The 17,121-nt window shown below is 56.4% G+C and overlaps 6 protein-coding genes across 6 annotated transcripts, besides 1 other annotated feature; all 6 read left to right on the top strand.

Moving 5' to 3' along the window:
- Nucleotides 1-700: 700 nt before the first annotated feature.
- On the top strand, nucleotides 701-1,111 carry LPMP_321770 (hypothetical protein; the record flags this gene model as incomplete). Its single annotated transcript, XM_010703560.1, has 1 exon — nucleotides 701-1,111. The coding sequence occupies one exon, from the start codon at nucleotides 701-703 to the stop codon at nucleotides 1,109-1,111; it is 411 nt and encodes a 136-aa protein (XP_010701862.1).
- A 1,303-nt stretch (nucleotides 1,112-2,414) lies between these two features.
- On the top strand, nucleotides 2,415-3,296 carry LPMP_321760 (NAD+ synthase, putative; the record flags this gene model as incomplete). The annotated part of the gene is made up of 1 exon (XM_010703559.1): nucleotides 2,415-3,296. One exon carries the CDS (start codon nucleotides 2,415-2,417, stop codon nucleotides 3,294-3,296), a length of 882 nt encoding a protein of 293 aa, XP_010701861.1.
- Nucleotides 3,297-4,239: 943 nt separating this feature from the next.
- On the top strand, nucleotides 4,240-7,854 carry LPMP_321750 (hypothetical protein; the record flags this gene model as incomplete). Its single annotated transcript, XM_010703558.1, has 1 exon — nucleotides 4,240-7,854. One exon carries the CDS (start codon nucleotides 4,240-4,242, stop codon nucleotides 7,852-7,854), a length of 3,615 nt encoding a protein of 1,204 aa, XP_010701860.1.
- A 790-nt stretch (nucleotides 7,855-8,644) lies between these two features.
- Nucleotides 8,645-8,903: a repeat region.
- A 1,064-nt stretch (nucleotides 8,904-9,967) lies between these two features.
- Nucleotides 9,968-12,739, top strand: LPMP_321740 (hypothetical protein; the record flags this gene model as incomplete). The annotated part of the gene is made up of 1 exon (XM_010703557.1): nucleotides 9,968-12,739. One exon carries the CDS (start codon nucleotides 9,968-9,970, stop codon nucleotides 12,737-12,739), a length of 2,772 nt encoding a protein of 923 aa, XP_010701859.1.
- A 1,858-nt stretch (nucleotides 12,740-14,597) lies between these two features.
- On the top strand, nucleotides 14,598-15,245 carry CPC2 (chromosomal passenger protein, putative; the record flags this gene model as incomplete). The annotated part of the gene is made up of 1 exon (XM_010703556.1): nucleotides 14,598-15,245. One exon carries the CDS (start codon nucleotides 14,598-14,600, stop codon nucleotides 15,243-15,245), a length of 648 nt encoding a protein of 215 aa, XP_010701858.1.
- A 618-nt stretch (nucleotides 15,246-15,863) lies between these two features.
- On the top strand, nucleotides 15,864-17,033 carry LPMP_321720 (hypothetical protein; the record flags this gene model as incomplete). Its single annotated transcript, XM_010703555.1, has 1 exon — nucleotides 15,864-17,033. One exon carries the CDS (start codon nucleotides 15,864-15,866, stop codon nucleotides 17,031-17,033), a length of 1,170 nt encoding a protein of 389 aa, XP_010701857.1.
- Between the last annotated feature and the right edge of the window lie 88 nt (nucleotides 17,034-17,121).

Here is a 17,121-nt window from a genome sequence, read left to right as displayed (position 1 = left end):
GGAAAGGCTCATATTGGCCCACGGAAAAGCAGAAAAGGACGACATCAGAACGAAAGACGGCGGGGACGGAAAGCGAGACCGAGAGGGAACGTTCAGGAGATCACGACATTTCTATTGGGGGTTCTGCAGCCCTCTCAGGGAAAAAAAAAAGAAGGCGCCGTGCACACGCTGAGGGTGAGCAGGAAAAAGAGGCGGCAGGGTCGTTATTTAGAGTTGCACAAGCTGCGTGGTGTTGTGTGTCATTCACTCAGCTCCAGTCAGTCCTCCATAGGAAGGGAAGCAGTCACTGCTGCTTTACGGTGAATGTTTGCTCATTACGACGTCCTCTCCCCATTTCTCCCTCTCCATTTTCGGCACCCGGTGCACGACCGCCAACGTGGAGGTCCTCTTCAATGTCATTCTCCGATGTACTTCTCCTGTGGTTGCTCACTACTGTTTTTTGCACTTTTTTGCTCCTGCGTGTCTGTCGTGCTGGCCTCGCACGGTGTTCATCCACTCTGTACTTTGTTGGAACAAGCGTCCCTCATTCACTAAGCTCACGTAGAAATTCAAACAAACACTTCTACAAGTACCTTTCGCCTGTGCCCCTATTCAGCAAACTCTCATCCCCCCTTCCCGCGTACTGTGCTCCTGTTTCTAGCTTCCACGCTTTATCGTCTCCGTACTTCTCCTTTTTTTTTTTACCTTACCTGTACTTCTCATGGCGGGTCCAAGAGACACTGAATCGATGCAACTGGAGACCGTAGCCAACGGCTACGACACTGGCGTGCTCACAATGCCGTCGGAGGAGTTCGCCAGCTTGCACTTGCAGCCCCTGCAGGACGACACGTGGATCCGTCATGCGCCGATTGTTCACATGGACAACTTTGTGCAGACCGCGACTGGGGAGCGCGTTAAGCAGGAGATTCTAAAGGATTATACGGAGGCGAAGGAGCGCCTCGGCACCAATCGCCCCGATCCCATTCTGGAGGGTATGATGTACCAGGCGCAGTTTATGGAGGCCTACCGCAAGGATGCTCACACTGTGGACGCCGACAAGGCGCACTCCTACCGCCGCCAGCTGTTGGAGAACCATCGACGCGCACGCACCATCAAAAATGCGGAGCCCTAAGAGCAGAAAAAGAAAAGTGATGCTGAGGGGGTGGTCACCAATACGACCTAAACAGTGTGCATCCCGTTCTGATGGTTGCGTTTTTATTACTCCTCATTTTTTGAGCGCTCACGCCGGTGTGCTGAGCATATGGCTGCGCGATATAGGCTGAGCGAGTGTCTTGTCGCCGTTCGTTTCTTACTTCTTCTCTTCACCTCTCCCCTCTCTGTGCGTGGGGCATCTCCTCCCTTCCTCCCCTCTCCTCCCCGCCCCCCCCCCCCGTATGTTCAATAGCTGATGTGACTTGTACAAAGTCAAGTTTTCCACACTTTCCGCATCTGATAACTTCTTTGTGCGCGTTTGGTGTGTTTCTCTCTCACTCTCTCTTCTTTGCACGCTTCGTGCTCTCCTTCTTGTTCAGTGTGCCGCGTGTATGTGTGTGTGTGTGTCCCGTCTATTGCTTCTTGTCTACCTTCTCTGTTTGTTCGTTGGTGTTCCCCATCAACGAACATACACGTCAATTTCACTAGCAGACTGAGGCGCGTAGGCAGTCCTATACGCACTCTCTAACGCGGCCCAAGCGAGGGTGACACATGCTGGTACACTGCAAGAGAAGCACGTCTTTTGGAAGCAACAACAACAACCTACACACACCCAAAAAGTGTGGATGGCTTACGGCTTAGTTTGTGACGTGGCACGCTACCTTGCTAAGGGGGCTGGCGTGCATGTCCAGGAACAGCGGTGGTGCTGGTACGGACGACAAGAAGCTATAGCGCTGGCGAAAGAGTCAAAGGGGGGGGGGGAGGTGCCCTCTCTTGCACCAGCGGATAACTTTGACCTTCACGGCTTCAGGAACCGAATGGCTGCCCTGCTGGTGCGCCGTTTATTAGTTGTTGAGTACACATCTTACTTGCAGCAGTGTGGGCAACAGTAGAGCAGCTTGTGTTCCGTTGCGCAACTCTCCTCCCCTTCTCCTTTGTGCTGCCCCTCTCTCTCTCTCCACCCACCTTTGCTCTCCCTCGGCGCATGCGCTGATCGCCTTGCCGAGCTCCTTCCATTCGCGCTGTATTCGTAAGGCGGAGCCCATCCTACACACACTGCCGCTTGAAGGCAAACACACGGTATACTTGTTGGCTCTCACTGTCGACGATCGACGACATTTTCTCGGCGCTGGTACTCACCGTCCGCTTCAACATAGCCCCCCCCCCCACCTCCCCTTGAGTTTACTTTGCTGTAGTTATACGGTGACTCTATCGCTCCTAAGCTCTGCATTATTCATCTGTAGCGCACCCCTCACCTTAAACAACGTAGCTCCAAAAACAAAATGCCTGTGGCGCCGCTTCATCCGGAGCTGCAGCGTGTGCTCAAAGAACACCGAAACACCCGCGCTTTCGACCCGGTTGCCTGGATTGAGATGAAGTGTGCGAAGCTGAACAACTACATGCGCCGGTGTGGTCTGAAGGCCTGCGTAACGAGTGTATCAGGTGGGATCGACTCGGCAGTAGTGCTTGCGATGTGTGCTCGCGCAATGCAGGTGCCCAAGAGCCCTATTGAGAAAAACGTGGGACTGTGCCAGCCAATCTACAGTAGCCCCTGGGCACTGAAGCGGGGCAAGGAAAACATCGCTGCTTGCGGTGCTACGGAGGTCGTTATTGACCAGACCAACCTTCACGCCGAACTCACGACACTTATCGAGAAGGCTGTCGGCATCAAGGGCGGCGACTTTGCACGTGGTCAGCTTCGCAGCTACATGCGCACCCCGCCGGGCTTTTACGTGGCGCAGCTGCTCAACCAAGAAGGCACTCCAGCTATTGTTATGGGCACCGGGAACAAGGATGAGGATTTTTACCTGGGATACTTCTGCAAGGCCGGCGACGGTGTTGTGGATGTGCAAATCATCTCTGACTTACACAAGAGCGAGGTATTTCTAGTTGCCGAGGTGCTTGGGGTGCCGGCGAACACGCGCAATGCCGCCCCGTCCGCCGACCTTTGGGAGGCTCAGACCGACGAGGATGAGCTAGGATTTCCCTACGACTTTGTAGAGCTCTTCACGGGGTGGTACTTGGAGCAGTGCGAGACATCCAAGTTAGAGTTCCTAAGGAGCCTCTCTAATGAGGCACGGGAAGAATTCGAGCGGTACGTCGCCGCCTGCGAGCTTGTGCACCGCCGCAACGCGCACAAGCTCCAGGGCCAAGTGAATCTCTGAGGAAAGTTGCTCTGTGTGCGCTATGGCTTAGCTCATCCTACACCCACCCAGAAGAACACATGTGGGTATGTTTGCGAGCTTGTTGAACTCTTTTTTTTTTTCTGTAGCGAGGAGAGCCTTCTCTCTATCGCATGGAGTGCCCCGCTCCATTCTCCATTGTTGTCCTCTCTGAGTTACTCATTCTTTTCGTTTCTTACTACTATTGGTGAGCATATCTGCGCTACTTGAAGGCACAGCACTCGATTGGCGTCCTCGGCGCCGTATCTGGGCGAACGCTGTCCATCCATCAGTGCCTCTTTTTCTCGCCCTGCTTCACACCTACCCATCCCCCCCTGTGCGCCCCTGCCTCCTTCTAGTAGGAGGTTAACGTTGATGCTTGTATTACCCCCTTTTTTCCTGTGTGTTAGGGGTGGTGGTGAGTCGTTTAAAGGTGCACTATTTCGGTTGCACTTGAGTCATTACGACGACAAGCAGACAGGATGGACAACATTGACGAAAAAGTTGTGGGAACGCTGCCGTCGCTGTCAGTTCCACGGACTCGATAGATCGAATAGGTGGCTGATGCGACTTACTGTTTTTCTCCGATCGCTTTATCTTCTGACCCTGCATCTCTTCCCTCTCGTGTTTCTGCCCGAAACATTTCTGTCGCGATGAGTTACTCAGCGACGCCTCTGTGCATCTCTCTCTCTTTTGGTTTCCCACATCTGGCTCTGTTCACATCGATTGGCTCTACCCTATCCTACACCCTCCCTCGGAGTGCAGAAACTCTGCCCCGCCATTTGGCTCACGACTTGCGCCAACGTCCAGTGACGGGTGATATCAAAGTGTATCAGTGTACGTTATCATCGACTTAGCAGGCGAGCTGTGAGGTAGCGCAAAGTTTTTGAGCACAGCTAGCCACCATCCGCAGTTGCAGAGAAGGCCTAGGCAAGGCCAACGATGCATGAGACCCCAATACACAGAGAACCATAGTGCGCTGCAACTATTACCCCAGACAAGAGCTTCACAGATGGAGGTCAATGCACCGAACGAGGTCGAGAGCGCGTCAAGCAGTGAGACGACCCTTGTTGTGACTACCTCAGGTCCTAGCTCGCAGCGGTCTTTCTCAAAATCCGCCCTCGCAGCACCAACGGCGTCACCAATGCAGCAGAGAGAAGCAAATTCGTTGTTGAATGCAACAACCGAAAAGATAGCTGCGCAGCTTGTCACTCAACCGACAGATGGCTTTGCACTTCATCATCACAGTCGATGTAGCAGCGATGCTGAATCACTCGACTATGTTGACGAGCTAGCCAGCAGTGCCTTTCAAGACTGCCGCAGCGCTGCACAGCTGCTCACGGCGTACTCGCAGTCGCAGCTCACTTCTTACATGGATGCCATGCCGTTTACGGTGGGAGCCGCAAGCTCTGAGCCACCCCGCACGGCGCAAATGAGCGCACTTCATTGTCTTGCTGGGGACGACAGCGAAGACAGCAATGAAGGACATGGCAGTGAGGATCACGCAGGCCGCCGAATCGAAAAGACAGGTGTGTCGGACGATGCAGCGGATGACGCTTTTGCCGCGCAAAACACCACCATCGAAGTACTTCTGCCCGTCGATGACGATGACGCGGCAGCAGTGCAGCACGAGGGACACGAGGACGCTCGAGGGGTGGGATGCACTTGCCATGGCGCTGAGGATATCACTAAGGACGCCTCGTCTGACACCCCAGAGAGTTTGTTGAAGGTCTTTTACGGGAAGGAACGGTGGGCGGGAAAGCAACCGGCGATTTCGCGAGGTGACCTCAGCACCAGAGATGCCAAGCTTGCTCTCACGCCAGCTGCCGCTCCTTCTTCGGCAGCACCACGGCACACTGACTCAGCCGACTGGGTTGCAACACGCAAAACGGCGCTGGACCAGTTGCGCACAAAATTCAATGAGCGATCGACGGCCGTCGCTTCTCGTGCCCCTGTGAATCGAGTGTCGAGCCCGTTTGCTCAACGTGAGGGGGAAAACGCACACAGAGTACAGTCCACGTCAAATTCGGTGGCCCATCGTGGGCACGCCTTGCAACCCTCCGACTCTTTTGAGGATCTTTCAAAGGTTCCACTTGCCGGCGAGACATCAGTGTCATCAAGGAAGCGGAGTCCTCCTCGTGCCGAGGCGACAACAGCGGCAAGTATACTTGACAAGCTTATGGGCGACTCATGGGTCAGCAGCACTACCGCCATTCCTCAAACAGCACAACCACAAAGGACGCCGGCGACACATAGTGACCTCGACGAGGGCGAGAGCCACACCTCGTTAGGCGAAAGGAGTCGGACGCTGGTGAAACCGACGGGAGACTTAGCAGGAGCGCGGGCGATGACAACGGGTGAAAGCGGCGGCCGTTTCATTGTCCGCCCTGCGCTGAGCACTGATGTGAGTAGTATCAGTCCCATCAAGAATGAGGCGTCATCGATCCTGGCAGACCTGTACAGCACACTTGACACTAGGCCGCCAGCAACGGCGGCGCCGCAACCTCATCCTGGTAGCTTGGCCACGACGACACCCCCGCCGCGCGCTCAACAGCGGCGCGGCGGGCCAAGCGCCATGGAGAAGGTGCACGAGGCATCGGTGGATGCCGTCACGGCGGACTTTTGCACCGCCCAAACGGCTCCGTCCAGCGCTTCGGCATCCTGGACGGACTCGCCCGTTTGGGGTCGCGTGGCTGCGAACGCCACTGTCACCACCGCGGCCACTGCGAATGAAATTGAACACCTGCCTCCGTGTCCTCGCGCGAGTCGACTCAACCACGCACCGCCACTCGACCGGGGGCGTGTACACTCTGGCATCGTTCTCAATTCCAACGACGGCGACACTGCTGGATCAGGGCTGCGACCGGATGCAGAGGTGTCTGTGGTCCCACAGAGTGCACCGAACTCCTGGGATACGTCCCGAGTGAGCAAGTGGCGCTCCTCGGACCACGAGGAGCTATCGCGCTTGGAGCAGTCGGTGGTGGATACGTACGCCACAACACCCTCGCAAGAAAATACGGCACTTACGCGAGCGGCGGAGTGGCGGCAGCAGCGCGTCAAAGAGGAGATGCGGGCCAAGGAGATGGCAGAGTGTACCTTTCACCCGCTTCTATCGCCGGGTACACGAGTCATGGTACGCCTTGCTCAGGAGCGTGAGTTGGAGAGAACGCTGCAGCAAGAGGAGAAAGACGCAGGGGCGGAGTCTGCTGGAACGCACACCAAATCTGCACGAATCAACTGTCCGCAGCCGTCTCTAGACTCCTCCACGCTGAAGGCAACACTACAGACTGTGTACGAGCGCCTTTATCCAGCAGAGCTGTCGGCGACGGCGTCTCGTCGGCAAATTATAGATCAGGAGATGGAGTACCGCCGTCTCGCGCGAGAGGAGCTCATTCTACTGCGACGTCGCTGTGGTGTGGCTCGGTGTGCGTCTCGCAATGCCCGCAACAATGGCGTGCCCTGGACACGCGACACATTCAGCTCTTTTATGAGCACAATCTTGGAGGTGGACTGGGAGGAAGCCGCTACAGCGTCCTCCGTGCCGCTATCGGCTGCCGCAGCATCATGCCACGCTGAGTCACGGACGACAGGGAGCGCGGCGGCACCGGTGGCCGTTGTGCAGACGTCGTACAAGTCACCAATGGCTGTGGCGTTGCTGGAGGAGCTGAACGCAAAGCGAAAGTACAACTCCCGCCGCAAAGCCGAAATGCAAGGGCGGCATGCCAAAGGAAGTGGCGCAGAGGTGGTGGTGGGCCGGGGTCATCGCCATGGGACGGCGCAGTCACCGGCAGACGGCACAGAAGCTGCGCCCAACGAGGAGAGCTTCCGCGTTGCCCTCTTTGACGAATTCCTCTTACGCCAGAACGCGTACTATTTTAACCGTTCTCGCACGGTACGTGAACTGGAGAAGAAGATGACTCCCGCCTTCACCCCCAGCACAACTGAAGCGAGCACACGGCTCGTGCAGGACATGGTGTCAAGGTCGCTGCTGAACGAGTCCATGGGCCCGGAGACGTCTTCTATCGTGGCACGGCGAGAGCGGCAGCGCATTCCATTCACGTCGTCGTTTGTGAAGCAGCATACTTCGCCATATGTGGATCCATGCACCTTCCAACCAAGCATCTCACCAGCGGCGCGTGCATCTAAGAACATGGAGCGCCGTCACCCGAGTGGCAAAAGAGAAACCATGGCAGAACAGCAGCAGAGCTTCTTTGAGCGGCTTTACACTGAGCAGCAGCGCAGAGCACAACGGCGCGAAAACGCCAAGAAGCGCGCGGAGGCAGCGGAAGTAGAGGGGCTGACGTTTCAGCCGACGCTTAACGTGAAGTGCAACACCCACGTTCGTTCCCTGCTAAACCCTCGCAACTACCAGCCATACCAGGCCTACCTCCAGGAGAAGCGTCAGTTGCTCGAGGCGAAGCGCAAAGGGCAAGAGGAAGACGCCAGGCAGGCGGAGGAAGATGTGTGCTCCTTCCGTCCGCAGACCACAAAGAAGCCGGCGTACATCGGTAAAATGGCGAAAAGCTTCGGTGTGCTGCGGCAGCAGGACACCGAATTTTAATTCGCTGTTAGCCCTTTCCACGGGGTACAGGAAAAGCGGTTTACGCCCCCAAAGGCGAGGTAGAGGGGGCCACAACAAACGGCACGGAGGGTATCGCCTTCTTTCCTGGTCTGTACACCCTGCCGCTTGTACCCACGTGAAGGTGCGCGTCAGCGTGTGCTTCCCATAGAAGATGCAGTGCGCACGCACGACAAAGACTTACACTAAGAGAAGACGCTGATGACTGACAAGGACTCCAGCAGTGCACAAAGGAGAGGGTCCTTCTGCTGGCTGTCGCTCACACACAGCGCCCTACATGCACCCTTGCCATCTTCTCATTTTTTTCTGCTAGTTGGTCTTTAGTGTGGACTGGGTTGTCAGCAAGCGCACGTGGTGGTTTGTGCGTGCCTTGGTATTCCTGTCTACTGGCGTCTATCAGAAAAGAGGGGGAGAGTCGCTTATGTGGACTCTCTCTCTCCCTTTTCTTCTCTGTTATCTCTTGCCTCTCTGGGCCCCTTCCGACACACCAGCATCTCACTCCACAGAGTGGAGGTGTAGTTGTAGTCCTCTTCACTAGGATCATCGGCACCGTCACGAAGGAACGTGGCCCAGCGGGTAGGGAACCACTGTATTCAAAATTGCTTCAGCACTGAAGCGAATGATGAACTTTAAACATCCCGGTCAAGTGTATGTCTCTCTACCGAGTGGGCCTCTATTCGTGCGCTGTGAGTGGCGACCTCTGGCCCTCTTGCACCTTGTCGCATGTTCCCCCTTCTTGTTCGCGTAGTTGTTGTTTTTTCCTGGATTTTTTGCTCCTTGTACCTCTGAGAGACGCCACCGCTTCCGCACCTGAGCAGGGCTCTCAACGCCGCCCGCTTGGATCCCAGCACGCTGTCCAGCCGAGTCTGTCCAGTGGTCATCGCGCAGCATGTATGCGAGGAGTGAGGTGAGGAAGGAGTAGGAAAGCCAGATATAGACAGATGGCCCGGCTCGAGGGCAGAACACCTCGTCCTAGACGACGGGGACTGAACCGCGGTGCCGCAGAGGCATAGGGGTTCTATGGCTTCGCGGCTACCTTTGCTGGCTTTCTCTCGGTGGAGTGGTCAGACTGAATGAAACGAAAGGAAAAAAAAAACTAAAAAATAAGGGCTGCGCCGCCGCCACGACTCCTGTTGAAATGCAGCGTTGCCGTCCTCCGTACTCACAGCGATATACGCCTTTATCCCAGCTAGGCCTCCGTGAGAAGCACTGTTGAGGCGGACATTCCTTCAGTGAGAAGCAAGAACCCGTTCACATTGGCATCTGACTGATGTTACTGCTACACATGTGTGCCTTGGATGCGGATGAGTGGACAGCACCTGAGGTGTAGGACTGAGGAGATGCGTACAATGACGGGGTGAAGATGTTGCTCCTTACTACGCTGCTCTCATTTCCTCTTTTTCGGCCCGTCTTGCTCATCTTTTTGCAAACTTTCCCTTTCGTCTGATTTCCCCAACATGCCCTGCCACGGACTCGCGCTGACGTCATTCTTCCTTTTCAGTTGTGTATGGGTCTGTATGGCATCACACCATCACACGCCGCCAATACAGCCTCCATTTCTGAACTACCTGACGAGCTCAGTGGAGGGAATCCCACCCCCTCCCTTCCCTACCCACCACCGTCTCGAATCACTTTGGCACACGTGACTATCAGCGCACATACTCAGAGGTTCACACGTCTACCAAGTTACGCGTGATCCTCACACCCGCAGTCACGAAGACACACGATACGCGTGCCTCCTTCATCTCCTCCCCTCACTCCCTACACCTCTCCCGCCTTAGCGCACTGCCTTTTGGATACTCCTCTCTCTCTCTCTTGCTCTCCGTGTCTTTCCTGAGGGTGTCTCTGTATGGGGTGGGGAAGTGTTGTTCTCATTTTCACTAGTTTCTCTTCACCCAGATCATCATTGTTTGCTCTGAGATTCCTCATACCTCACCTCCATTCATCGGACTTCTCAGATCCGTTGCTCGTGTTCAGTGTCAAGAGTCGTTTATAGGCACCCCGACACACCCCAATACTGCCCTCTCGTTGTTAGGGCAGCGTGCACGAGCAGCTCCGCTCGTTTCTCTTCGCCTTACCCCGCCCTCCTCTGCCAATGGAGCCACGGAAGGCAGTGGAAAAGGTTCATCCGAAGCTGTCCCCGTCGCCGGAGATGCCCACAGGGGAGCAGGCGCAGCTCAAATCACTACGTAGTTCTCGCGCTTCCAGTGAGGCACGCTCGGAGCCGGGGCCAGTGTCTCAGCTGAGCGGTCCTTTCCAGGACGCGCAAATGGCCGCCTGCAGAAGCTCTCGTGCTGGTAGTGAGGCCCCGCAGCGGGACCGGATAGGAGCCAGTCCCACTAGTGCCACTCGTCGTGACCCCTACGCATCCTACCGCGGTTCGCGTGCCGGCAGTGAAGCGCCTGAACGCGGCCCAGCATACGAACCGAGCGAGGAGCGCTCTGCTCGCAGCTCGCGTGCAGAGAGCGAGATGCCGGAGCGGGGCGTCTACCATGATTCAGTGATACAGTCTCGTAAGCGCACGCCTGCAAAGACAAAACAGAGTCCCATGATGATGACGGCATCGAACGCAAGCCGCACCGCGCTGCGGTCGATGCGCGCTGACGGCGTTGTTAGTGGTGCAAGAAGACAGAGACACGGTGCCGGGGGCTACGCTGGTGGTAGAGTTCCACAGAGCGTGCGTGAGCACATACGCAACGTCGAACAGCGGTTGTATGGGACGGTGCGGGGTGCGACAACGACCTTTCAGTTTTATCAGAAACTGCACTACCCACTTGAGGATCCCCATGCAGGAGATGAGGCCCAACTGGAAGACGACGCCACCGTAGCAGATTGCAAGGCATTCAGTGAATCGATGGCGTCGTTGGGGGATCGGAAGGAGCCGTCCCCGCAACCTCGGCTCGGCAGCCACAACACCCGCACAACTACAGAGATCTTCACAGTGACGTCCTCGCCTGCTGCTCGTGACGACGGGAGCGATAGCAGCGCTCACACCGCAGCCAGCGCGGTCGGGACATCCTCTTCTGGTCATCACTCGTCCCCCAGCTACTCATCCGTTGCTGCCGCTGCTGCCGCTGCTGCTGCGATGGGCACCCCATCGAACGGCAACGGAGGTAGCAGCAACAGTCCGAGTCCTCGGTTCGACGAAGCCGCGTTCGCTACGTCTTTCGCGAGTATTGGCTCCCTGGACGAGTCGGGCGAGATGCTGACCGAGTCCTTCCGGATACCGCTGCAGGCTGCCGGTGAGGACAGCGCGCTGCAGTCTGTGAGTGTGGTCGCGATGGCAACGCTGTTGGATCCGCTGAGCGGCGCACCAGTTCTGGGCCTGTGCCTAGGCGATTACAGCGGCCACATAGAGTACTTTGAGGTGAGCACCGCGGACACGTATAACTCCTCGATTCGCCGCAGCAAGTCACTCATGCAGCAACAACAACAGCAAGAAGGTCGCGCATCGCTCACCATGCAGATGTACGGCGGCGGCAAAACGCGTGGCTCGTTGCGGCACAGCAGCGACGACGGCACCGCCACCACCGCAACGCCGAACAACTGTGGCAGCTTAGACTCGGCAGCGACGGAGAACATTACCCATGACATGCGTGGTCGCGAGGTGCTACGGCGGCATTCGCACAAGGCGTTCGTGAAGTCAATTAATGCTCTTACCTCCGTGGCGGTGGAGCCGTACGTCAAGTGTCTGACCTTTGTGCGCCCGCGGTGCTCGCCAAGCATGATCAGCTACCTCACCGCGAACGAGCGAGTGATCAAGCTATTTCATGTGCGCCGTGAGGGCTTCAGTCCTTTCAACGCTTTCGTGGGCATGGAGGAGGTAATCGGCAAGACCTTTGTTGGGTCGCGCTACTTTGCGCGTCTGCCACCGCAGCCGGCCATTCTGCCCATCAAGGAGTTTGGCCCAGTGATGAACAGCATTCAAGCACTGAGTGTCTCGGCTGATGGGGAGACGTTCATGAGCATCGAGGATCTGCAGGTGTTCTGGTGGAGCTTCGAGGCGACGGACACGACTAAGGCAACGTGCATCGCGGATCTTCGTCCACCGTCAGGGGCCCTTGACGAGGTAGAGGAACTCGTCACAGCCGCGTCATTTCACCCAACGCACAGCTCGCTCTTCTTGCTGACGCGCAGCTCCGGCATTCTCAACATTGGCGACCTGCGCGATCCGCCATCGCGTGTGAATCGCAAGTACGCCATCTCTTCGCAGCTTACGACGCAGCAAAACCCATTTAGCTGCCAGGCGTACGACGAGATCCTCTGCAGCATCTCAGGCGCCTCTTTTTTGGGCCCCGACCACGTCGTCACGCGCGACTACCTCAGCCTAAAACTCTGGGACTTGCGCAAGCCGGATCGTGCGTGCGCCATGATGCCCGTGATGAACTACGTCTCTAAGTATCTCGATACCTTGTACGAGAACGACTCAATCTTTGATCGCTTCCCCGTCGCCGTGGACGACATTTCTGGCACGGTGGTAACTGGTCTCTACGACGGCGCTGTCGCTGTGTGGCAGCCGCTGCACTCCTCGCTCTCCACAGCGAACTCTCTCGTCCACTACCGGGCCGACCCATTTGTCGAGCCTGACGATGCCGCCTCTGGCGGTGTGGTGGCGGTACAGGAGCTGGAAGTCTCGCTCGCCAACGCGTGGTCACAGACCCTCTCGGCGACGCACCATTCCCAATTGTCGTCGCATATCAACGACGAGAACGACAGCGGGGTGGGGTTGGCAGAGGAGGCGATTCCGGAGCCGTTCACAAACAAGGTGCTCACGGTGGCCATCGCGCCAGGTGGCGAGCGGTTCTGCTACACCTACAAGAACGGCCGCCTGGTGTACATCTTTGAGCGCAAGAGCGACATGCAGTAACGTAGCCACGGATCGTAGCTGAGCAAGAGAGGGAGCGAGTTAAAGGATGAGGATGCAGAACAGGATTGGAGGGCTTTTTTTGTAGTCGCTCTGCGCAGCAAGCGTGTCGTGTATAACTCCACCTACTCTCCTCTCGAGACGTCCATACTCCCGGGTCTTCTCTTTTACTGAAGGTATATGCGGAATGTGCCAACACGTGTGCCCAACAAGCACCAGGCGCTACTTCTGGTTCAGCAGCGCTTCATGACGCATACGTTTCAAGGAGCGTACCCCCTTCCCCGCGCGCGACGGTGCCCCGTACACAGACACTGCCACGTATAGATCCAGATCTGAATCTGGATTTACCTGTGCCTTTTTACATTCTGTTTCAGCTTTGTACAAGCTGCTCCTTTCCCTTCTTCTGTTGACCATCAAGCACCTGTACCCCCCCTCATGTTGCTCCACTTTCCTCAATCCATTGTCCCTTTCCACCCCTTTTCAACAGCGTGATGTTGTGTGCACCTGTGTTGCCGTGCGCATGCGTGCCTCTCTATGAGGCAGCGCTCCTGGGCGTTCTCTCTCTTTCTCTCTCTCGCCCCCCACTACATCTTATTTTCTCTTCTCCCAGAGAAGGACCCCTGGCTAGGTGGTTCGCTGGGACAAGTGCGGCGAAGACAGGGAGACTCCTTACACTCCAATCAAAGTAGCGGGGGGAGGGGAGAAAAACCTTGTGAAGTAGTCGATAGTGGGGGGGGGGGAGTGCACGCGCGCTGGAAACGGTGAGTCCGTCCCAGACTGCGGCGTCGGATCCAAGTAATGGCACCAGTAGGGCGATGGCCCTGCACTAAAATACACCCACACACACAGGTGACAGGCATGAGTCGCATGCATCCCAGTACGGCAGCTTTGACCTGCTTGGCTCTCTCGTTGTTCCTTCTTCCTTTTTTTCTGGTGAGCATGCTGCCCCGCCTTCCGCCCACTTCTTTGCCGCTTACTTGTCGTACTCGGACAGGGAAAGAGAGGAGATGAGAGGCGCTGCGGATAGATCAGAAACAAAGGTGAATGCCCCACGTTCTCTGTTTTTCGTTGTTTGGGTGTGTCTGCCGCTCCCCCTTCTTGATGGGGTGTGAGGTGCGTGTGGTGGTGGTTGACTCTGGACTGCTGCCTCCAAGCCTTCCTTGCAAGTCGTGATGTTATTTGTTTCTTTCCTCTTTCCTTTTCGATTTGAGGAGAAGAAGGACAATTGCCAAACAAACAAACAAAATGAGAATCGTACAGTTGCTCGATGCTCGTTTCACCCCGGTGGTATTCTTCCTCGTCGAGAGAGAGAGAGAGGAGGACGAGCATTAACAGCACCCGAAGACAGAGAGGCAAGAGCGCACGAGGGAACACGCACCAACACGGAAAGAGATGCTCGCGACGTGTGAGTGAGGTTTGCTCCCCGGCGCAGAAGAGCTTCATACGAATCGAACGCTTTGATAGCTGGGGGAAGAGAGGAATGATTACCTCTGCTTGTACCTGAGCCTGCGTTGATGCCTCCTTTCCTGCCCATCTCAGAGACTATGTAGAGCTCGACCCGCTTGTGGAGTGGCACCAGCTGGCTCCATTCAGACGTGGCGCTTCTCGAGATATAAAAAAAATGTACACCGATTTTTAATCACACCTTTTCCTCTGTTCTTCGTTCGTTTCGTTCTCGTCGCAGCCACATATGCTCCTGCTGTCGATCTCAACGGATTCGAGGATCACTAAGAGAGCGCTGAGGTCGCTTAGTTTTCTCTGACTCTCGCACTGTTTTAGCATTCTTTACGTGCGAGCTAAGAGCAAGAAAACCCCACCTAGCTTAGTTTGGTGGCGCGCATCCCGCAGGCAACAGAGGATCATGTCAGGCTATCGGAGTGACATTGATCCCTTTAAGGAGATTCGTGTCCTCCCGCGCGAAGTGGCTCAGCTGCGCCACCATCTCAGTCGCATCAACCACGCATTGCAAACCAAGTACTTTGTGGCGGCGGAGCTGTCGGAGCTGGCACTGCAGCCGGACAAGTCGGATGAATTCCTCGCGCTCTACACGGGAGAGATCCACCGCGTGGTGGCGAGGCTCAACAAGAACGCGAAGAGGCAGTACACCGTTAGAGTAGACCCGCTGCGATTAACATCTGGGTTTGATTTCCAGCGCGCCGCGGACCACAAGGGGAATCTCGTAGAAGGCGTCACCCCAGGGAATGTTGAGGGGCTGACGTCTCCTGAAGTGGATGGGAAGTGGACAGCATCTCTCGTCGAGACAGGCAAGCAGCTTGCCCAGCAGCAGGCTATAGAGGCCCGTCGTCAGGCACTCGCAGTCGCTTTACAGTCGACGCCGTCGACGCAGCAAACGCAAAGCGTGAAAGACGGTGGTGGTGTGGAAGCGGCGGGCAGTGGTGCCACGGGTGGTGCCTCCACCGGTGCCATTGACTCGGATGTGCGCAAGGCGAACAAAGAGAGCTTCTTGTTTAGCACCCCACCGGAGTTCACAGGGTTTACCCCCTACTAGCGCCTCAGCTGGTACGCCCTAATCACCGTCGGGGTACCTCCTTTCCGGGTTTCGCTAAGTGCGCGGCCTGAGAGTGAGAGAGAGGGGTGGGTGGGTGGGTGGGAGGAGAGAGAGAGGTCAGCTGAGGCTTTGCTGTAACGTGGTGAGTTGCTGGTGTGCCTGTATGCCTCGGTTGAGCAGTAGCGTTGTGCGTCTGTATGCGCTTTTCTCGGCTGCTTCTCCGACTCTGTCTTCCTGTGCTGTCTTTCCGCTCAGTTTTTTGCTCCTTCGTCTGGTCTTCTCTTAGATGCTCTTCACTCTCTGTATCATAGTATGGTTGCCGGCAGACCCATCACAGCGTGGATCGTATCGCTCCCCTATGTCCTTCCTAGATTGACGCGACCCAAGAAGGCTCTCGTGCGGTGGTTACCACCGGGAGTCACGCGGTCCCCCCCTTTTTGCCTTCTGTCGTTGTATTTTCTTCTCTTCCATCGCTCTAGTACCCCCAGCGGCTATCAGAAAGCACACACAAAGCCTCATCGACGGATGGCTGTCGTACGCAGAGGTGCTGCTGACGGACGACGCTGAAAGAGGCTGCCCACGCACCTGAAGAACGATGCTCATGAGGAGACCTGCGCCATGTACGGGATCACAGTCCTGCTTCTGCGCCTCTTGTGTCGATGGGTGAGGCGTGCTTTGCCACGGACGCCCGTTGTGTACATCAACGTTCTCATCTACATAGTGAGCGCTTTTTGCCCTCTCCCTATCGGACTTCTCCTACTCCCTCCTTCATTCCTTCATCTCTGGCAGGGCCCCCCTGCCCGTGTGTTTCCATTCCATCAACGCTGCAGCGCGCCTATCGTCTCTGTCGTTTCTTTGTTTTTGATTCGTTGGGGATTTTTCTTTTTTGTGCTGACGCCTCACACGCAACTTTGCTCGGGTGAAACGCCGTCTTGTGTAGCGCGGATTACGCCAACGCCCTCCACTCACACATCGGCAGCAGTTTCTCCTCTTCCTTCCCTCCACTCTCTGGCGGTCATGGCACTTTTGCTTGACGATGGTGACGTGTTTGTAGTGACAAAGAAGGCCCCTCAACAGCCTGCTCAGCAGGCAGCAACGGCTCAGCCGCATTCATGTCTGGTCTTGGACGACAAGCGAGAGGTGGGCGATTCCATGCAGCCGCGTGCCACTGCATCATCGAGCAGTGCCGAAACGAGCACTCCATCGACGGTGGTAGCGACTCCACATCGTGAGCACTCACGTGTTTCTCCCGATGTGCCGGTTACGGTGCCTCTAAGGGGTGGTGATGGCATGCAAAAGATGGAGGCGCTGTCGTTTGGTAAGTCTAAAGGCGTGCTTGCGCTCGACGGCGGCGCCGTTAGCCTCAAGCGCTCAGCAGAGAGTGCCTTTGGGGCTGCCGTTTTGCGAACACCGGTGGCACAGAAGACAGCATCAGCACAGGTCTTTGATTACAGCACCGACGGCAACTACACACAGCCGAAGACGGTCTCTGCTGCTCGCTCACTTTCTTCTCCATTACCACCGAAAGAGAAACCTTCCACCACCTCGTTGGAAACTACGCTGATAATCCCCGAAGAACGGTCCTCGCAGGCGGTCATCTGTACTTCACCCAACCATCAATGCAACTCACTCTCTGCCTCGCCGCCGGCGCGCAGTCCTTCGACTCCTTTTGCTCTAACTTGCGAGCAGACTGTGTTCAAGAGCACACCCACTTCGGTGGCTACGCAGTCCACAAAGACACAGACGAGACTGTCCGACTTCTTCACCAAGATGGCGTGCAAGCGCTGAGAGGTGCCGCTAGCAGGGACGAGAAGAGCATCACGTGGGTTCAGTCTCCAGATTCTACTGATGCCCGGGGAGTGAAGCGCATTCGCAC

This window comes from Leishmania panamensis (assembly GCF_000755165.1).
Source record: "Leishmania panamensis strain MHOM/PA/94/PSC-1 chromosome 32 sequence".
Taxonomy (NCBI): domain Eukaryota; phylum Euglenozoa; class Kinetoplastea; order Trypanosomatida; family Trypanosomatidae; genus Leishmania; species Leishmania panamensis.
This window is presented reverse-complemented; position numbering and strand designations above follow the sequence as displayed.